The sequence below is a fragment of the Vanellus vanellus genome (genome assembly GCF_965231255.1).
Source record: "Vanellus vanellus genome assembly, chromosome: 5".
Classification (NCBI taxonomy): Eukaryota; Metazoa; Chordata; class Aves; order Charadriiformes; family Charadriidae; genus Vanellus; species Vanellus vanellus.
Genome location: NC_138910.1, coordinates 35,768,662 through 35,791,296, shown reverse-complemented (window position 1 = coordinate 35,791,296; position 22,635 = coordinate 35,768,662). Strand labels below are relative to the sequence as shown.

Below are 22,635 nucleotides of genomic sequence, written 5' to 3'. Positions count from 1 at the left end.
GACGATACTGTACTTTCAGTTGAGTTTTGAAAGACTGCGATTTCATTGGAACTCTTCTAGTGGGAAAAAGTGCAGACCTGAAAAAAAATACTTCAAATTCCTAGAGAAGATATTCCTGATCATAAATTGAGTGCTCTTAGAGAAATTTCAGGTTCTTCTGGAATAAAATGCTCTCTTCAAATATTGGTCCTTGAAAGGTTTCCTGAGTGATAGTAACACTAATCCAAACAGCAAACGGATGACAAAACCAAAATGTATTAAATGTTCAACCTTCTCGTAATGAACATAAGCTAATCTTCCTACGTTAAATTTACAGATATTAATATAGCAAAAATAATTGCCTAATATAATGCTTTTGAGCTGGTAGCCTGTTGGCAGAGCTTTTTTTTTTTTTTTTAATTCCTTGAAAGGAAAGCTTCTATTAGTTAGCCTAGCTTATGAGAACGGTTTGTTGTTTTTAAATGTGAAACATGGTTAGTCAAATCAAAGTCTAAGTAGTGGTGAATTTATTTTTCACTGTTGCTTGTCAGCTTTGCGGTCTTTTACTTCTGCAAAGGATAAGTGTGGGCAGCTGCAGTACCGTTATCTCCCAATCCACCTTTCTTCAATTTCAGAGTGTGACTTGAAGAGATCATTGTAGGACCTGTACTTATTTTCTCTCCCTGTGTTTCTTTGCTCCCAGATCTTTGATGCCTTTGAGGTTGTTATCCCAATTTTGAGGGTCCCTTATTTTAATGTTATAGCCCCATCCTAATTCCCACCTCTCTTCCCATTCAGCCTAGAAGCTCAAGCCTCACACCAATTTCTGCTGTGGTTGTGGAGTGCTTTGAAAAATCACATTTCAAGAGGAGATTGATGAACCTTTTAAAGGCCATCATGAGGCTTTGGATGATAATTTGTTTTGATAACTAAAAAAAACCCCTGGATATATATGTGGCTACATTATCAAATTACAAAATCATGGCTATCCTATGGTATAGTAGGGAATACTGGAAATAAAGAAGTTATCCTTGGGGGGGGAAGGATAAATTGAAAGAAAAGACTTGCAAATGCTAGCACTTAATTGCCACAGTAAATTTGAATATATAAATTATTCTTTCTCCTAAACATGAAAGATGTTTTATTGCACAATATTAAAGCTGCTGTTGGGAGAACTTCACAGAATTGGTCATAAAACACATTTTTATTGATGCTAATATATACCACTAGTTAGTCTAGGCAAATGGCCTTCCCCACCCTGATATTGCATTTATTGCTCAGGAATGTCACTTATAAAAAAAAAAAAAAAAGCTGTCTTTGTTGTTGGTGACTGGCATTGCAGGTCTATTCCCATGTGGTACCTTAACCATGTTATGTTTTGTTTGCAGGGTAGCCCTAGTTCCTTGAGAGTGCACAAGGTATTGGATGCTTGTGGTAAACCATGGCAGCTGATGATAAGGTTGCCATTTTAACCGATGATGAAGAAGAACAGAAGAGAAAGTATGTGCTTGCTGATCCTTTCAATGGCATTTCCAAGGATCAAGACTTGCCACCCCATAATGAATCCCCTTCGACGGAGACAACCACTGTCCCAGATGAAGAGCTAGACTGGTTAGAAAAGCACTGCGTCAAAATAAACAACGATCTTCTGATCTCAAAGGTCTTTTATTTTTTCTTCTATTCTGCATATGGCTCTCTCTACCCCTTGCTGCCTGTGTATTACAAGCAGCTGGGTATGTCACCCAGTCAGAGTGGACTTCTGGTGGGCATCAGGTACTTTATTGAGTTTTGCAGTGCTCCCTTCTGGGGAGTGGTGGCAGATCGCTTCAAGAAAGGGAAGATCGTCCTCCTCTTCTCGCTTTTATGCTGGGTTTTATTTAACCTGGGGATTGGATTTGTTAGACCAGCCACCTTAAGATGCGTACCAAAGGGCCTTCCCCCAGCACATCCCACCAATGGAAGCAGCCTTTTAACAACAGTTTTGCAAAATGCCTCAATGTCTTCTCCGCTAACCACAGTGAGTACTGCATTCCCAAAAGTTCGTGGGAAGAGAGACCTGCTCACTTCCAGTCCGGTCCCTTTGGAAACAACAGGGACAGCTAATCCTGAAGTAACATTCCTGTTACCTACACAGAGCAATGATGTGGAGTTTGTCTTGGAAAACAGTACCCATTTTATTTTGAAAAACACCACCACTAACCCAGTCTCACCAGGGAATGCGACTCCAAGCACCACCCCAGCTGCCATCACCACGAAGCCGATGCCGTCTGACCAAGCTGTGCTCGTTTATGATCAGCAAGAAGTAGAAGCCATCTTTCTACTCATTCTGCTGGTTGTCATAATAGGAGAATTTTTCAGTGCTTCCTCTGTTACTATTGTGGACACCGTAACTCTGCAGTACCTCGGCAAACACAGGGACCGGTATGGATTGCAGCGTATGTGGGGGTCTCTGGGCTGGGGGCTGGCCATGCTCTCCGTGGGAATTGGCATTGACTACACCCATACAGAAGTTGGCATTGAAGGTCAAGGATGTAAAGCTCCTGAGTACAAGAACTACAGGATAGTTTTCATCGTTTTTGGTGTTCTGATGACAATGGCATTAATTGTGGCCACCCAGTTTCGATTTCATTATGCGCACTTCAAGCAAGATGATAATAAGAGAAAAGAGGTAGAAATCTCACAGGTGGACAGAAGTGCCTCCAACGAATCCTCCGATAACACTCCTACCAGTACAAGCCAGTCACAGTCTTTCAGTTTTTGGGACCTAATAAAACTGCTCTGTAGTATCCAGTACGGCTCAGTGCTCTTCGTGGCCTGGTTCATGGGGTTTGGATATGGCTTTGTGTTCACCTTTCTTTACTGGCACTTGGAAGACCTGAACGGCACCACCACCCTCTTTGGAGTTTGTTCTGTGCTCAGTCACGTGTCTGAGCTGACCGCCTACTTCTTCAGCCACAAATTGATTGAATTGGTCGGTCATATCAGGTAAGTTGTTAGCCATCATTAAAGATCTATACAAAAAATTTTGAATTTCAGGCCTAGCCTTGTGTTGCAAAGTGAAATTCTAATTCATTCTTTTATTTTAAAGTTCTGAGTCCTGCTCAGTTACATAGCTTGACTGATGGAGTTTTTTATTATTATTTTAAGAGTTGAAAATGCTCTGGAATGCTTCCTTTGCATTTTAGTTGCGTGTTAGTATGTGCATTATGCCTGGCACCGTAACCTTTTGCAGACGGTTCCGGAAGACATCCTAGTTCACTGATGCAAATCAGTGACTGTACATATAGCCACCCACTCAAGGATTGTCTGTTTTGACATATAAATACCATTAATTTTACAATATTTTTTTCAGTGAGTAGCAGCGTTCTGGAAACCTCCAGCCTGCTTCTCCTCTTGGGGCAGTTCTTTGCCCTCCACAGTAGCCTGGAAAGGTGTCACTTGCATACTGAGAGGGGAGGAGGATGAGATGAAGCAGTGAGGTGAGCACCTCCTGTGCACATGCCCTGGTAATCAGACTCTGGGTGTTGGCAGAATGAGGTTGCAGCCTGGTAGTGTCACTTACCGGTTCAGTTCCTTGCTCTCTTCCTTTAGTCGCAACTGCGTGTGTTAGCTACTGAAGGGAGATGGCTGTGCAGGGCTTCTCCCATAGTTTTTGCCTTGTGTAAGTGAAACTGAGTACTTCCAGCATGTTAGTGAACATTGTTTTCCACTAAACTCACAATTGACTCAATTTACAGATATTGTAAATCCCTTTACTGTTCTTTTAAAAAAAGCTCAGGGGAGGAAAGATAGGGGAGAATCTGAGTTAATGAAGTAATAAAATTTTATTTTTTTTTTTTTATATTTACTCAGGCACTCTGTGCAACTGAGCACAGAGCTCTGTGCTGTTAGCATCATGTCTTTTCCAAATGCCCTGTTTATAATCATACAGTTGCTGAGATGTAAGTTGTTTTTTAAGCTGTCTGCACTGTTCTTTTTTGTGCATTCTGTTCTGTGGTTTTGCTCTTTGTTGGTGTTTTTGTTTGTTTGTTTTCCTTTTATTGTGATGAATTTTTTTTATTCATTTGACCTCTACTAAAAATGTTTGAGATGCTTAGAACAGTAATTTGAGAGATTACTTAAAAGATGGGGTTTTTTTCTTCCCTTAAACTGAGCAGGATCTCTTTACTTTGAGTCAGTCTTTTAATCTCTGAATTTTACAATAATTAGTATGAGAAGACATGACACCTTGCATGCAAAGACTGGAGGAAGGATATGATGATGGAGGAGTGGTGAGAACAGATCACAGTCTTGATAGCTAAAGATAGCTTGGGTATGCTCTTTTAATGTATATTGTATAGTACAAAATTCAGGCTTAGACTTCAGCTGGAGAAAGAATGAAAAACAAAAGAATGGTAGGCTTGTGAATAAGGTGAAGTAGAAGGGGATAGGAGCATTGGCCAGTAAAAGGATGATATACAGGATTAACTGCTCTCTTTTTTTCTTTGCACTGTTAAGCCTATGAAGCCAAGATTGGACACTAGCTCCTATTTGCAATGAAACAACATTCTTTATACCCACACCTGGGAAATGTGCATTAGTCATATTTTAATGTTATCTAATGCTTACTTGTATTTAGTCATCACAGTTTTTATGAGATGTCTCCTTCTGGTTGCCGTTCTTCTTGTACTTTTTGAACTTTGTATAATGCACGGTTTGCTCAAGAGGAAGCAAACTTTTTTTTTGAGAGAGAGAGGGATTGGAGTTCATAGTTCATGTTATTTTAAAGTTCTGTATATGTCTGCTGCCTTATAGTATGGATATTCATTCTCCCGTTAATAAGAACCGACAGCCTCCAACTATATATCCTTCTTGGAACTATCTTAGCCAGAAGCATGTAGGATCTTTTTTTTTTTTTTTTTTTTTTTTTTTAAAATAGCTCAATATTCCTTGTTTACCATTTTGGCATGAAAGCAGTTATATGTTTATGGGAATTCTGGTGTAAGGTCTTGTATGAAATGAAAGAAGTACCCCTTAATCCACAGCTAGCTGTGAATATTTCACGGGGTATTTCACAGTTAGAGGGAAGGTGACTTGACATCTCTTTTTGGTAAGATGACTTCAGTGCTGAGGTTGTCTCACCTTACGTTGCCTTCTGTCACTAATGTTTAAAAAAATTAAAAAGGATATTTGCACTTTTTCTTCTGGGTTGTTAGACTCCTAGATGTAGACAGTCTTTTTGCAGTATTTATTTGAACATTATCATTCAATCTTTCCTTTCTGTCCTAATTCTTTGAAGATGGGTATCATTACCAGAATTGCATGCACTGTAGCAAGACTGTCCTTTGCAGAACTACAAGAAAACAGGCTTTACATCCTTTTCAGATAGAAGCTCAGTTTTCCTTTTCTAGCCTTGTAAATCTTTCTATTTCTACCATTGTATGTGTTGGTATAGAAGATCCTTACAACATTTTGAAACCTACTCTGTTTTCACAGGTTTTTTTAATTAATTCTCAAATTATTGTCCAAGCACTTTAAGTATGACCATACTAAACATATGCTGATTAAAATGCCTGATTTCTCACTTCATTAGCTCTACTGTTCATCTACACGTGCACTTCATGTGTGCACGTGTTATACATGCTGCTGGTGTTTCTAACATTGTATATTAGCAGGTCACTAGATGAATCCGGAGTAATGGCAGTGATTGGTTCAGCTAGAAAGCTGTTCTGTGATTGTACAGATTTACAAGGGGAGAGAGTATTGCAGATGTTAGGGGGGTATTTTTTTGCCTTACCTCCTCCAGCCACCTTCTGAAAGATGACAGAGTAGATTTTAATTTAAAAGTAAACTAAAGAGTTAAAAAGAAATAAGTGATCAGAAAGTGTGGTGAACGCCACAAGTTCTTTGAGAGGATATTGCAATGGAAAAGCATACAAAACCAGCTGTCACATATTTAGACAGCATTGTTGAATGGTAATGAATCATAGGATGGTTTAGGGTGGAAGGGACCTTAAAGCTCGTCTAGTTCCAACCCCCCTGCCGTGGGCAGGGACACCTCCCACTAGACCGGGTTGCTCAAAGCCCCATCCATCCTGGCCTTGAACACTTTAGGGATGGAGCTTCCACGACGTCTCTGGGCAACCTGTTCCAGTGTCTCACCGCCCTCACAGTAAAAAATTTCTTCCTAATATCTAGTCTAAATCTACCCTCTTCAGTTTAAAACTGTTACCCCTCAGTTCAATCACTACACTCCCTGAGAAAGAGTCCCTTTCCATCTTTCCTGTAGGCCCCCTTTAAGTACTGGAAGCACTCCTGACTGCCATTGAGTTTAGGAAGATGATGTTAATCTCTGAAAATAACCTCCTACTTGAGGTTGAGCTTGAGTGTGTTTCTCTGACCACAATTCCAGCATGCGAGTTTTTATAGGAAGCAGAAACTGGTAGTCATGGCTGTAAACAGCTTAGTCTCCTTAACGTAAATATAGATTCAGTGCTTTACAATGTTTAACCTGTAAATTGAATATGGTGTCTCTGTGGATACTGCATGTAGGGTTCATAAGGAACATCTGTTTGCGTTATCCATTTAGGTCTGATAAAGAGCCTAAGTGATTATTATAAATACATTTTTGAAAAGACTCTGTAAATACACAAAAGTTCTCGTGTGATATACCCCTCCAAAAGCATAATTATAGAAATCTCTATAACCTGTAATGTACCTAAACTTTGTGCATATTCTAACAAATGAAAAGGTAGAACCCAACTAAATTGCTGCTCTTAAACGCTGAATCCAAATCTTTCTGCAAGTGTAATAGGGTGGAAAAGCACAGGTAGCCAAGTGTGTTAGTGGTGATGGAAAAACTGTGAAGCAGGAGGAGACCTCTTCACATCTCTGCACTGGCTGTGATAGGGAACAGCTGAGATGGGAAGAAAGTTCTTGGTGCTCCGGCAAAGTTTTTGCTAGACAAAAGTGAAATTAAGCTGGCAAGAACTGGTCCTAAACAGACAGCTGGGCTCGTCTGTATTGCTGATGAGGAAAAACAAGTATATAGTGAGGTGGTTCCTTTGTATCCCCAAGAGTGTGCATCACCCTGAGCCTTAGTAGAGGGAAATGAAGAAAGGAGCCTGCAGACCTTATATGTTTGCTTACCTTTTGTGGCAAATGTGTCCTAATACACTTCAGAAATGTGATTCTACATAAGGATTACATTAAGTTGTGGCTATGAAAGGAACTAAGTTACTTCTTTGGGACAGAAGGCATTAATTAAAGGGGGGGATGAAATTTATGACGCCTGGTGCAAAGAACAAGCTTGTTCTCTTTCTTGTATAATACAAAACTTTTTCACGGCCTCCCATGTTTTCTTCAATGAAAGCTTGGGCTTGCATTGCCTAAAGGCAGCTTAAACCAGCTATTCGTGGACCTTACATGTGTCTGGAAGCAACACAGCTTGGTCTGATGTGTGAGGCAACTTTCCACAAGCTTACCCAGCTTGTTGAAAGTAAAATATATTGTCTCCTGTAAATCCATGTTGCTGTGAAATGCACAGACCTGTCTTTATAATTTTGAATGTTTCGTGGTTTAAGCTGAACATGATGAAAACTGTGGTGCTGGGTTTTTAGCTGTCAACATGTATATTTGGAGACTTCAGATGTTAACAAGATGCTGCATTTTTATGATTGCATCTCAGTCTAGATTTTTCAGTGGCTATGTACCATTTAATTAAATCTCGGTCTGCTTTTGTAGAATAACTAAAAAGGCAACACAAAGAATAACAAGTCCTTTCATGGTGTCTATGCTTACACCTTAATTATCAATTGCATTTATTTCACTTGTTCCGAACCAGGGGTCCACCAAGAAGCCGTATTTGGACAATAAATTATTCTTGTCCCTGAAAAAATCTTTAAAGGTTGCAATAGCATCTTTTTTCAAGCTAGAAACGTGTTTTTGAATTAAGTCTTTGTTTCCGAAGATGCACCTGAAAATAAGAGAAAGATAGTTCGAGGAATAAGCACCTGGGAGGAAAGCTAAGCTAAATCTGAAAACTGGAAGGGAAAAGTCGTCAGGTTAAACGTGCAATGGGGAAAGCACTGCACAAATAATCTTTGTGCTTCATTGTTTAAAAAATGTTATAAGAGCTTTTTTTCTCTTCATTCTGAGATGCAGCATCTGCTGCGTTTCAACAGGATGGTTAAGTTTTATCCTGAGGCATGTTGTTATAAACCATATTGCTTCTGTGGGATGTGTTTTTAGAGTAGTACTGAGCAGTTTGCAGATACTGGGGCTATACACTTATATTAATTGGGGTAAAATTAATTCATCTAATACAAACCTGCACCAGGCTTACATTAAAATGGAAGAATGAATCCCTGAACGATTAGAAGAGAAGATTAATTGCAAGGGATGTTGAATGTGCTTAGAAATGGTCTCTCTGAAATACAATCCTGTGTCAAGCGTGGCATGGAACTACAGAGCTTAGTTAAAATCTCAGTGGATCTGCTGTCCCTTTGAAAATTTTCTTGCGTTAGGATTTTGAAGAGAGTCTTAACTTTAGCCTCAGTTTGAATAGGTGTGTGGAGTGGGCCAGAGGAGAGTTTATGTTTGGGTGCAAGACTTAAAGACTGTATTTTGTGTTGAGCAAATGCTTTAAACTGGCAAACTGTTTGTACATGTGCAAATGATTTCTGAAGCCGTAAGGTATATTATAACCTACCAAAAAACAAAAGTGCAAACTATCCTGACTTCTCTTTTCCTTATTTCCTTTAGAGTGCTGTATATTGGTCTTGCCTGTAATACAGCTAGATATATTTACATCTCGTATCTGGAAAACGCCTGGACTGTTCTTCCGATGGAAGTACTTCAAGGTATGACAGTGCAGTAATGCCCTTCCAGTATAGTAAGACCAGGTGCTTACGTTTATCTTGTTTTCAAGTGAACTGTGATTAAGTAAAAACCTGGTATTTCTCATATTTTTTTGATCACAAATATCCCAGAATACCCAGGTTCATAAAACATTACTGTTTATCTTGGGAAATGTTTGACGTCAAAAGGGTGGGTTTGCATTTGATTGTGCACAGTTCTCTGTTTATTCAAACAGAACCGGGTGAGACCAACACACCCTTTAACTAAACAAAGAGGCAGAAGCACGAGCTGGGTACACACCTACTGCAAATCCTGTTTGGTGGTAAATGTGAACTTCATTAAATGCAAAAGGTCTTGAAAGGATGCTGTTAAAAAAAAAAAAAAGCCAGAACATAGTCTGGGTCATTCTGTCTCTGTTAAAATATTTTGTAGGTTTTCAGTTGTATTGTTATATCAATACCTTTAGACTACAGAATTTTCTTTTTTTAGTAGATAAAGAGGAATTTATTTCAATAGCTTTGTCTGTGCCAGAGCTTCTTTAAGATACTTGCCCTTTAATTAGAAGGACAGAGCTGTGCTCTATAAAAAATAGTTTGAGCCATGTTTTCAAGTGGTGTTGTCAAAAAAGTCTGTAAGACCGTCATTGCAATGTTAAAGTATAAATTGTTCTAACTTACATTTTATGAAATTTTTTTCATGTCTTTGTAGTGGGTACCACTTCTCAAAACCAGGAAAAATCTAAACTATTTTACTTTCTGTTTCTTCAGTATTTGAAGAATACTGAAGTATTTGAGTTTGTAAGCTTGCAAGAGAATAGTTAATTTAAATGCATAAATTTTTTCCCTGCCTTTAAAAATAATTGTACCATCTTTGTTAAAGCCAGTTTTTTGGCTTTATACAAAACTACTTAGAAAATATTCCACAGATGATACTTGGAAGTTTTATTCTTTTATGTGCAGCGTAATTTGAATTTGCATTGACTTTTTCTACTGTATTTATGGAAGTCTTTGTAAGGTAGATTTTAACTTGAGTTATAAAATGTCATTGGTGAGTACTGTGTAGATCTCTACATATATGTAGAAAGAAAGCTGTATCCTGGCTCTTTCCCTCCCTGCTAACAAAAACAGTTTATTGTATTTAAACAGCAAGCTTCTGAATTTTGTTATTAAAAAAAAAACAAACAAACCACAACTATTAAGTATTATGAAAATGTCACAAAGAACCTGAAGAATGTGTATGTGTTATTCTTGCCTGCTTAAACATCTAGGGGGATCAAATGATGAACTCAAAGCTTTGGATATTACCTTCTAGGTACTCCTGTTTTAAAGACACCCCAACTCAAAATATAGGAAAAAAAACCTCTTGTGTCTCAACAATACAGCCATAAGTTTGTGCCTGGAGGCATCATAGGAGCATAGTCATGGCTGAGAAAGAATTTTCTGTTACTATGCATCTTTTTTTGTTTTGCTGAAATTCCAATATGAATAGCTTAATATGTAGGTTTGCTTTTACAGCAAGGCTGTGAGGGAGCTGTTTTGTTGTTTTGTTGTTTTTTTTTTCTTATGCGGTAGTCTTGAGTAATCAAGATTTAAAGAAAAAACTAAGCACCTTCAAAATAATACTTTCTCATAAATTTATCTGCCAGACTTCATCTATATCTAGCCACTGCTGAATCATGTACACTTGGGTTACTCTTGCAATTTGCAGTTATTTATAGTCAGCAAATGAGAAAGTTAAAAACAAAACAAACACACACACCCCCCCCCCACTCACCCACCACCCCAAAAGCCTCTGCGTGTTCTATGTGCACTTTTTAGCCTGTATCTAACATGGTTTATTAGTGTTCATAAAGTCCATAGGTACACTATATGTGCGTCTAATTACTGCCACTACATTTGTTACATTCCAGTAATCTCATTCAGTGTTGCTGAATGGAAGATCAAGTTTATCTTTTTAGAAGTACTGTTGACGTCCCCCCCGCCTTTATTCTTTTCTTGTCCTTGGCTTACCGCTTTTAATATCTCTTGATTCAGTATTTCTTTTGCAGCAGTTACCAAAACTTGTTTCTTTGGGGTCTGCTTGCTTTCCTACACATCCCCTGAATCTGTCGGTAGGGATGAGAGGTGACACCGTAATGAAATTTGGTGAGGTGGAAGCTCTTACTTTTAAGTGAGTTTGTTGACAGAGGGAGATAAAGTTGTAGCTGCTTTGTATATGTAAGGGTTAAAAGTATTTAAAAACAGAAAAAAAGCAGATTATGCAGGACATGTGGGTACCATGTGGGCAACGTGACTGCATCAAGTTGATAGGTCTATTAAATCCCTTGGTGAAGTCTTTGTTATAGTTGTACGTAACTCTTTTTCCAGGAAGCTGTCAAATTCTATGTAAATTCGAGTTCCATCAACCGGAGGGGCTTTAAGGTCAACAACAGTTTCAGCTGACTTTTATAAAGAATTTATTTTTCTTTTTAATGTGTTTTTGCAATACAAGAAGGATTATCCCCATGTGCTGTGCTGAAGGGCATAGGGAGATTTCTGGAGGATGTCTCTGCAGACTGCATCTATTGATTGTAATAAGAACCGTGCTGTGTTTCAGTTGCTGGCAGTGTAATGGGGATGGGGAGGACTCTTAAGATCATTGCACTCTCAAAGGAGTAAATGAGGAGGCTTAAACTCACTTCTTAATTTAGAGTTTTGAATCTGTACGCCCTATTGACTTGCACATGCACTGGATGAAAATAAGAGCTTAGGCTGAATCTTTAATAAATGAAAATTTCAAGACATCCTCGTAGGCAAATGCATATAGTGCATTTATATGTCACAGTCTGCGAAAACACCAGCAATCTTGTTCATTTCACACTTAATGGTTTAAGTTTTGATATGCCTAGTTAGCTGCAAATTATTATTCCAAAGCAATGGTCCAGATTCTCTGGTAACAGCTGTACTAGCTCACCAGTTTTCATAAAATGAATTTTCTAAAGTGCAAAACTATATTGATAACCTGAAAATTAGCTATTTTCACTTGGCAGTTATCCAACAAACTCCAAAACAAGTACTGTTCTAAGAAGTGACTCCTACTGGTGCTCCAGCAACATAGTTATGTCTTGAGAGGAAAAAGTTTGGGTCTTTAACTGGCAATAATTAGGATATCTCTCTCTTGAAATAAATTTAGCTTCCCAAACCTTCAACTCTTGGTTTATAGGTAAATTATCCTGTTTGCTAAACATCATTATTTTGAGCATAACACTAGGGTTGGTACGCTTGTTGGCTTGTCCAGATGGTGAAATGGTGGTTAGTGGTTTTAGCAAATGTCACGATATATGAATGGTGAACAACTTCTTTTAAAAAATGAATTGTGATTAGCAATAATCCAGACCAGACTTCTTGTAGAAGTTGTCATAAAAGCTGTTCCAAATAGTTACTGTTCTATAAATAATTATAATAAAAATCACATTAGTAATGTACACATAGTTTAAAAAAAAAAAAAAAAAAAGCCCATACCTTTAAAGGCAATTGAAACAAGCTGGTTTAAAGGTATGGATTTGTTTTCGGAGGAACAGAGAACACTATGTTCTATCTGGATTGTCTAGTAAAGGTGAAAACATCCAAGAACCTGTTGGTTAAGTAGGGCCTTTTGTTTTCAACCAAATACAGTAGTATTGTGCTTCACGGTTCAAATAATTTCTGATGTGTCTTTGATTTGCCTGACTTTAATATTTGCCTTATTCTTTAACAACTGATAAAACTGAATGTTTTGCATTAATTTATATCCTTTCTGAAACAAACAAAAAAACATTATCTGTGTTAGATTAGCTTTGCTTTGTTATTGGGATAGTTCTTGGTTGCTATATTCAATGCATATGTGAGCCTGCATTAAAAAAGTAGATACTCAGTGAGTTTTAAAACTCTGAGCTTTTTGGATTGAAAAATCTGAGTTTTAAAGCCTTAAACTGTAAATAGTAAGGTAAAATACACTTGTCCTAATCTAAGCCTTTTATTTTTCAACAAGATGATGTATTATTACCAAAACCAGCTCTGCAGTGTATAAAGGTGGCCTTTACAAACCCAAAGCTTGAGAAATTTTTATTTAGATTTGGAATGAAAATGAATGTACAGCCTCGTGGACATCTAACATGTCTATACCTGAACTGTATCAATTCCATACAGTGCTATTTACACTTTTACAAAAAGCAAACCCCAAGTTATTCTGTGAGTATGTTACAATATCATGTGTTTTCTTGCTCTTATGAGTCTTCAGCCTAAATGCCTAAGTAATTATTGAGTGTCCAACTGTTCATTAGTAAGTCAAGTGTAGAGGACAGAAATATGTTGACTGAATCATCAGTTGTGCCAGCATTTTTTTAAAACCGAGGCAGTAGAGCATAGGCATTGGTAAGCTGTGATGACTATTTTTAGTACCACTCAAATAAGAAAAAAATATTCCCACTCAATCTGAGGGTGGCAAAATAGTTCAGGCTTATGTGACGAGCTACAAAACTGTGGTTTGGTTGGTTGGGGTTGTTTTTTTTCCAACTTCTCCACAACCCTGGCTTTTCCTGTCCTGTTCTTCTCTACTCCACAAAAACCCCACCAAGCAAGTGCTCAGAGACGAGGGGGGCTCCACCTGGAGCCAGTTTCTGCATGATGATGGGCATTCCCTGTCCTTCCCCTTAAGATGTCCTCCTCCTCTGGTAGGAAAAAATGTTCATGACCCTGAATCTATAAGGCATGTGCCAGAAAGAGACTTCCCGAATCTCTGCTGGAGAGCCGGGGCTGTCTTGGATACGTGGCGGTTGTTTGTAGCAGCGAGGACCTCTGCTGTGCTCGGTCCCTGGAGCGGGAGTGGGTGAAATGGGAGGCGGCGGCGGCAGCAGCAGCGTGCGGCAGCGCCTACGCAGGATGCAGTCATAGCGGGAGGAAGGGCACGCTGACTCTGCCTCTAAACAGCAGGCGTGAAAATCAGCATCTTCGGCCTACCCTGAGGAGCTTACGTGCTTTTCCTGTCCAGACCATTCGGTGCTAAATGCAGAGCGTGTTGGTGTTGAGTTCAGAAAGAGTTTGCTTGGAGGCGGTTGATTTGGGGGGAGGGGGGTGGTGAGAAGGGCAGGAGGGGATTAATTCTTGCCACTGAATGACATGGATATCTCTGATACTGTTTGGGTTTTGACCTTTGCACTGCCTTCACTGTGGCATCAAGGAGACTGCTGAGAGGCATCAGTGCTTTAACTGCCTGCGGCTTATGAAATCAGGACTGTATTTCAAAGGCCCCGGGTCACTCTTGAAGGGACAAGGAATCTGGCAGAGGCACTTTTAACGCGCTTTAGTCTTCCTAGGGACTGTCTCAAGAAAAGAAGTGAGGTCATCTTAGAGGGAGAAAGAGCAATTGACAGACTGTGCAGGAGAAGGGGTCATCATGTCTCCCCATGGCTTGGTTGCCAGTATCACGTTACCAAAAGCTGATTTGTACTTCCCAGACATTTGTCAGTGAGGGGATTTTGTTGTTTTTCTCCAACTCATGCTCCAACGGGTGAGTGCAGTTGCTGTGATGTTGTGTTAGTACGCTCTGGACCCTGTACTCTTCACAATGTTTCCTCTGTATAGGTGTCACGCATGCGGCTATATGGGCAGCCTGTATTTCATACCTTAGCGCGGCAGTGCCTCCAGAGCTGAGAACGTCAGCCCAGGGAATCCTGCAAGGTCTCCACTTGGGGCTGGGCAGAGGATGCGGAGCTATGGTTGGAGGAGTTTTGGTCAATTACTTCGGTAAGCGAAAATTGTATTGGAAGATTTTTGGTTTATTTATTGGAGTTCTGGTTTTACTGAACTACCAGCTTTAAACTTATTTATGCTTAAGGTATTGTTCTGTTTTAAAGACTGATACACTTTGTATAAGTCATGGAATCATAGACTCAGGAGATCTCCAGTCCAGGCCCCTGATCAAAGCAAGGTCAGCACTCAATTCAGACAGGGTTGCTTACGGCTTTGTCCTTTCAGCGTTACAGATTGATTAAATATGTTATGCCTGGGTATTTTTAGTAGTGTGTGAGCAAATCTCCAACCTGATCTGTAAGTAAGATAAATGAATCCTTTGTGAGAGAACAGGTTGATACTATGCAGCCTCTCGATGAACAAATGAGAATCTAATTACTTGGTTAAAAATCCTTTGCAAAGCCTGTTGAAATGTTGGGGGAGGAAAATGTAATGAAACAAGCTAATAAGAGTCTACATGGGACAATGCATACCCAAGGAGCGCATAATGCTGACTCGTTTTATTAAGTCAGTAGATTCTCAATTAAAAAAAAATAAAAATCTCATTACAGGTCCTGCTGCCACATTCAGAGGAATAGGGATGGCTTGTTTAGTGATTCTTCTTCTCTTTGCACTGATCCAGTGGCTGTTGGTTCCTGATGAAGAAGAAGGTAAATATTCACATCACCGAGACACTACAAAATTAGAGCTAGTGAAAAAAGGTATCTCTGAAGCTGCTCCCTGCGGCTTTAATTTTGTATGTTTGGTGTCCTTACTCAGATTTTGACAAAACAGTTTGCTTTCAAGTGAGAAGCTTTTTCCTGGACAATGATAGAAATTGGTGAGCTGCTGCTGTGAGAAGGGCAGCATTGAGTTATTGGATGTCGATAGGAGGAAAGCATAACTTATTTTACTACCTATATGTCCTCTCGGTTCTGAGAATCCCTTAGGATAGTCTTAACAGCTGTAGTGAGTTGTTTCGGTTGCATCAGTTCTTTAAGGTCACCTTGACCACTGCACGCTCTCTTATTCTACCAGTCTAAGCCACCTCTGCCAGAAACTATAGAGATGGCTTCTGAGGACAGAAGCTTTTATAGCTGCCGCACTTCTGTTCTGGCACCTGAGAAATCTTCCCTCAGGTGGAACTTGAGCTTTTATTAAACTAAAAGCTAACCAGAAGTTAAATAATTGGTGCAAAGTATAAGGATTTAGCATAAAACTAATTCTTACAAAGGCAATAAAACTGTGGCAAATTCTGAAAAGTCATGAATTTTTGAGCTGCTTTTTACCCAAATGTTAATTTTTTATATGAGCTTTGAGTATGAAGTGAAAGTCAGTTTTCTTTAGCTGGAATATTAAATGACTTGTCCTTGACTAGTTATCAAGTTGCCTGTACTGAAGTGTTCAAATATTTATTTTGCTATAATTTTCTTCACCTCTGGTCAAATGCTAATGGCAAAAAATGGAAAGGTGAAAGTGCTATTTGCTGCTTCATTTTCCTGTCAACTTTCAGTTAATTACATGTGAACCTACAAAAGAATAGTTTGTTCTTAGTGGCCTTATTATTCTTTTTTCTTGTTTCAGTCTTTGGTTTTCATTTAATACACACTACCCATCTTAACAGTGCGTGTATTAATTTTAAGCATGGCAGTAATTAGGTTGCTTTCAATGTGACCAGTTGGATGAGTAAAACTAATCATGTCGTCAAGCACGTGCAGGATTAGTCTCTTCATTTCTTCACTACTAGAGAACATCCAGCCATTGCTTAAAATAGCCAGTACTAAGAGTCTGTAAACAAAATACAATTTTATAATTTTGAAAAAAAGTTCTTTTTAATTGGTATTTCTGCTCAGAAAAAATACTTTCTCAAATTTACAGAATGTCTTATTTACAGACTTGTAAAGAACATTCAGCTATTACTTAAAATATCCAAGGGTTTATAAAAATCTGTTTAATTACTTTTTGTATATAAATATTCTGGCCCTTCAAGAGTGTAAGGCACATTGTGTTGGGTCATGACAGTCATTTTATGGATGACATTTCAAGACAGTTGTGAAAACTATTTCAGATTATTGGAAGACCTTAGGTGTAAAGTTCTGTCAGGAGGATTTCTTCCTTTTCTGTGACAGGTGTTTTGTCTCCTCCAGTGTGTCACTCTAACCTTGTTCTTTTCTCACTACTGCATAACTCCATAGTAACTATGGAGGGATGGTTTGTTTCTTAAATAAAAAAAATGGTGAAGGTGTAGAACAACTTCTTTAAGTCAAATCAGTAGGTTTAGAAATTTTAAGTTAGAAACGGCTGTTCTGATGATGTAGACTATGCACCTTCACCAAATGGTTCCTGTTTGAAGTTGGTGTTTAGTTATGAGTTGCAGGATGCAGGCTTTACACGGAGAAAGATGTTTGCTACAAGTCTAAAAGACTTATTTTCAATTCCCATATGACATGAAAATGACTTCCACATAACATGAAAATACATATTTCTAATAGGTAGCTGGGAACAAATGGACTTCTTTATACTCGTTTGCCTCGTTTATGCAGACCGTTAAAATACCTCACTGCAGTTGCAGGACAGCCTTACTTGTAAGGCAACATCCACGTTGCGTTTCCCTAACTGGATTGTGGCATGTCTCGCTCCTGGCTGCTTGTGCCAGTGTTCTGCTTTCAGTACAGCGATAACCATGTTATGAGAGCACGACACACTTAGCATTCATTGTCTGCTTTGCATTTTTTTTCAAGCTCGTTGGCTTTGCCACTGATTATTTTGTTTTAAACTTCAGAAAAGACAATGCTGGCGGAAAGGATCCCAGTGCCTTCCAGTCCTGTTCCCATAGCAACTATTGACCTTGTACAACAGCAATCGGAAGATATCATGCCTCGGACTGAGCCCAGACTCCCTGTAAAGAAAACTAAACACCAAGAAGAGCAAGAGGATGTGAACAAGCCTGCCTGGGGCATCAGCTCTTCTCCTTGGGTCACCTTAGCTTATGCTGTCTACCAGATAAAAGAGATGGTTAAACTATCCAAAACCAGTCCAACTCCTGAGAATCAGCCTTTGCAGGTAATCTTCTAATGTACAGGAAGTTCTTACGTATTTGTTGGATTCTTGAAAACCTTTATAGCTGTGTAAATCTGTTAGTACCTGGCAGGTGTTCTCTTGTTGGCTTGTAAAAAAAAAATTAGGAGTTGTAAAACAGTAGTTGAAATAGTGTATGCAATAGAGTTTTTTTCTATGTATAGTAGAGCAGGAATAACTATTTTTGCATGTATTACCTTCCAGAAGATGGGAAGGGAGGGAGAGACATAGAAAGAGACTCTGGTTTTACAGGCTTGGATATACTTGAATTCCCTTTAAGTTTAGATTTGTTTTCGTATTAGTTGAAATCTGTGGGTTGTGCATTTTGCAAAATTTACAAGGTGATAATTGAACATGAAGATGCACAGCCGCTTAACAGAGTGTAAAATGATTTTTATTTAGTTTTGCTTCCTTGGGTGATGCTGTCAAATGTCTACGTTGTTGCAGAAATAGGTGTTCCAGACAACTACTGATGGGATACAGAGCCTTCTGTTTAAACAAAGTTAATATCTCTTTTACCTAGAGTCACACCAGGCAAGAGCCATTCCGTGACTTAAAATGTCTGATTGCTGGTGCTTACTTTACACCATTTCCCTTCTGTCCAGTCTCCTCCCAAAATACCTTTTAGTAGCTTCATCAATGATTGGATGGGCTTATATCTTGAACTATCATTAATGCTTTGGAAATGCCTTTCTGCTTAAGCAAAGTAGGGAAATGCTGTCAATGCAAGTTTTACAACAGCGAGGTTAATGTTAAAACCACTGTGTTTACCTGTTTGGAAGGAGTGGGTGAGGTTCCTTCTTGTGCACCCGGTAGGTGTAAACACAGAAATGCTTTTTCCACAACTACTGTCTTTAGAAATGGGTAATTTGGGATATGACTGTGAATCAGCAGAGCAGAGCGTGTAGGAATTTCACCTGGTCAGCAATCTCCTGCCTTTCTTGGTTTTCTTTATTCTTCAAAATATATTTAGAGTCATGTCTGCTTTAGGTTGGTTGGGGTTTTTGTTTGTTTGTTCTTGAACTTCCTTGAGTCAAACAATGTGGCTTTTATAGTGACGCTGGAGATGTCACTGGGTCTCTGACATCAAAGTAATTTGTCCAGAAAAAATGCTCTGTTTCCCATTGGTAAATGTCCTCAGGGTCTTGGTTAGTATAAGCTGTCCCCCTTTTAAAAAGAGAAATCAGAGAAAAGCAGTTGCACAGAACTTACACAATGAACACAGCAAGAAAAGAATGTTTTGCAGTTGTGTGGTGTCTGAGAGGGACTTGTCCAACACTGCTGGACACGACCCGGCTGCTTCACTAAGAATTGTGAAGAAGCCAGAGAGAGCTTTCGTGCCTGTTGGCATTTCTGTAGCACATGGTCTCTTCATGATTCTTCTCTTCCTGTTAAAATACAGTACTGATATAACAGTAGTTCTTGTTGATGTGCCAAAATTCAATGCACCCCATTGTACTTTTTCTTCATTATTTGTATTCCTCAAAATCTCTTATCCCTATTTCAGCGCCCCAAAAGGACAGACCTTCTCCAAAACATTTCAGGTTTTGTGCTCAGTCATTTATTTTAGGCTGGTGACATTAAAATACTGAAACTAGAAAAAGATTGCCCAGCTCTTTTACTAGATTTCTTATATAGCCTTCTCAAAATGAAAATAGATCATTTGGAAGGAGGGTCAGTGCACAGAAAATGGAATTAGTGACAAAAATTATTCCTTCTTATTTCATTAAGATTTTGGCACAATTTTGCTACTGCTTGCTTATACTCCTTCAAGCAAAGGGACATATTTGCCATATTCTCTATTCCTCAGTGCAAAACACATAATTGTAGATACTGTGTCATTTCCTAATGTGAAATGTATTAGTGTGAAGGCTTGCTGTCTCAGCCCTGGGGAATGTAACTGGTGTTTGAATCTGTTCTTAAGGTCCTTAGTGAGGCCTGTTTGAGTAGACTGGATGGAATCGTACATCGGTACTGCAAAAGTTCTGTCTGAGCAGTATCTTGGGGAGGGACGGAACTATTGAGGAAAGCTGTATTTAAGGAGTGGAAAAATTTTTGCAGAATTGTTTGGTCAAAATAATGATCTTGTCTGAACACTTTGAAGTCCAGTTAATTGTGTCTTTTTTCCCTTGAAACACAACAAGTTTGTTTTTTGCATGCTTCTTGGGAAAGTGCAGTTAGGAAAAGAGATGGAAGGTAAGCTGCTGTCTGCTTGCTATTAGTGTCATCTGGATTTAAATGTACTACTTTTGCTTGGCTTCTTTAAGTTTGATTTGTTATGTTGCGGGCGTTCAAAATAAGTGCTTTGTGAATTTCCAGAAGTGCCTGAATGCATCTGGGGGTATACCACTGGGGATAGTGTCATGGGTGTTTATACTTACTTTTTGCATGCAATCCTTTCCCCTCTCTTTAGAAAATCAATGAGAATTGCAGTGCTTCATCAGCCAGCTCAGCAAGACAACCCCAAAATCCGACAGATTCTGGGCAGTCCAGAAATTGTTCAGCATCAACACCTACAGCAACATCAGATTCCCAAATAGATGGCGACCGCGTTGTGTTGGATCACGATGCTCAACCTGCTGCTGCAGGGCCCTGAGACGCGCTCATCTTATCAAATCCAGTGCATGGAATTCTGCTTCTCACCTGGGAAACGCTGGAGTAGGAGCTCAAAAGTAGGACTTCCTTCATCTTAACGATCATAATGTGATGCAGTGCAAGCTTTTACCTATATAAAGAATATTCATATGACTACACAGAGCAACATGAGCAGGGAAGCCAAAAGTTCGGAATTCTTGAAGGAAGTGATATGGACAGATCTAACGGTAGGAAGAATTCTTGGCTGCTTTGCTAAAGCTGAGTCAAGTGCTATGAGATTTCTTTGCAATCTGTAGAAAAAGGGAGTTCACTCTTCTCTTGTTGAGGCGCAGAGTGTCTGGCCTGGTTGGATAATTTTCCTTGAATTTGTTCCCAAGACAAAATGAAAAGACTTTTTTAGGAGAGAAACTGAGTTTCCCTGCATTGTTTATTAGAAAATATCAGATCCAATAAATATAGGAACAGCATGAAACTGTCTCTGTAAAGATTTCTCAGAAACAGAGTAGCTTTAGCAAGCGTATCTTCATATTACGGTGATGGATTAAGTAAAACACACACATTCAAAGAGTATGTTTTTGAAGCCCATGTTATCTTGTTTGAGATAAAGGTTTAGTTCTGCAAAGCAAAGGTTTTGAACTGGTGTTTTAGTGAAACACAAAAGCTGGAGGAAGGCTTCTGAAGAAGTCAACCTCTGCGCTTGCGGCCCTTCAGTTGGGCATAGGTTGGGTGCGTTTGAGTAATTTTAGGTTTGATGTTGTACTGAGACAAGAATCTTTGATCAAGATTGCACAACCTGAGATTGATCAAGGGTTTCAATGGACACACTGTCTTTTTGTTTTTTTTATTTCATCACCTATACATCATTTTCATCATCTATAGTTTATTTAATGCAGTGTAGTTACTGTGGTTATTTATTAAGCAAACAGTAAGCTTTAAGTGCCTAGGGAAGGTGGGTGGTAGGGAGGAATCACCTACAAATCTTAACGATTAGGATTGTAGGGGCAAAGTTGTTGACACAGAAATCGAGTAGAGTGAGAGATTCTCAGGAGGAAGCAAACATAACTAAATTGCAGTATGTTTAGGAAATTACTTCGCCCAATGTCAAGACACTGGAATACTTTGGATTATGTTTTGTTATGCTGTTCAATATTATCTGCAGCCAGCTCGCTTGCTGGTGCATAGTGAAAATTGCTGCTGGAGGGATGTCCTGGGGCTCAAGGAGGGGTCTCGGAGGTTTAGTCAGGAGAGAGTTTTGGCCCATTTGCTTATATTAACAGCTTGTTCCTGGGAGATTTTGAGCGCTCAGCTTGTACGGGACTGAGTGAGTATTGCTCAGCCCTCCTTGAAATCAGATGTCTGTGATGTGTTGGGCCTTCCATGGGGAAGGTGCGTGCTGTGGGACTGTACAGTGATCCAGAGGCAAGATTAACAGGAGCACAGGGCTAGGGGAGAGGAAGATGGCAGAAGCTAAGCAGGAAAGGGGGTGCGGGGTTTTGCCCACTTTGACATCCAGTTAGCTTGACTGAAGGGGTGTCCCATAGCTGTGTTTTAGCTGTGCTGTTACAACAACCCATGTTCCGGTGGTGCCTGGGACCAACACCATAGACAATAAAAAGAAACATCAATGACTAGCCACTAGTTACTTTATTTGCACTTGAACTTAAATGTACTGTACTCACATAAATCCTCATGACTTGTCGAAGTGTCCTTTAAAATCAGAAATGTATTTATTGTATGTTTGTATAACTTGGGGGAGAACTAAAGACTGAACAGGGGACGGGACAGAAGGATGCTAAAAATCATCTTGAGGCAAACCAACCATTTGTTGAGTTCATGCTGTATGGTGTTACCTCAGCTGCTACTGCATAGCACCTGGATTGTGAGGTGAAGAGCTTGTACACTGTGTTTACACTTCAGAATTGTGTCTTTGAAATGCCTGCTCTTTTTGGAATTGTATAGTCAGTCTATGTTGCAAAATGGACATGTACACCTGGGTTTTGATATTTGTGAAACTGTACAAACTGTGGTAAGAAATATAAAATATCCATACTGTATTTAATAGTATCAAATCGGAACTTTTATTACATTTGCTCATATTACGGCACCAGCAGTGAACGTAATCACTTGAATTGAAAATAATTCAATGATGATGACCTTTTGCTAGGTTCACTGAACCTAGAGCCTAGGAACTACTCTTGTGCAGCGTTAAAATCTGTTTCATGATAAAATCTGACTGTAGGTGCAAATTTCCTTGTGTGGGGCGAGGAGGACGTGAAGGATGTGCACCAGTGTGCACCATAAACAGGTTGATATGGTAGTGTGCAGGACATGATGAGTGAAAGTCAAAACTGGATTGTTTGTCCCCTAGCAGTTTTGAGAGAGAGTCTGCCAAGTGCAG

At 39.2% G+C, this 22,635-nt stretch overlaps 1 protein-coding gene across 1 annotated transcript; it reads left to right on the top strand.

The window, feature by feature from the left end:
- Positions 1-1,420: 1,420 nt before the first annotated feature.
- On the top strand, positions 1,421-22,510 carry MFSD6 (major facilitator superfamily domain containing 6; the record flags this gene model as incomplete). The annotated part of the gene is made up of 6 exons (XM_082483852.1): positions 1,421-2,964; positions 8,722-8,819; positions 14,418-14,579; positions 15,137-15,235; positions 17,347-17,627; positions 20,056-22,510. 6 exons carry the CDS (start codon positions 1,421-1,423, stop codon positions 20,236-20,238), a joined length of 2,367 nt encoding a protein of 788 aa, XP_082339978.1. The 3' UTR covers positions 20,239-22,510.
- Between the last annotated feature and the right edge of the window lie 125 nt (positions 22,511-22,635).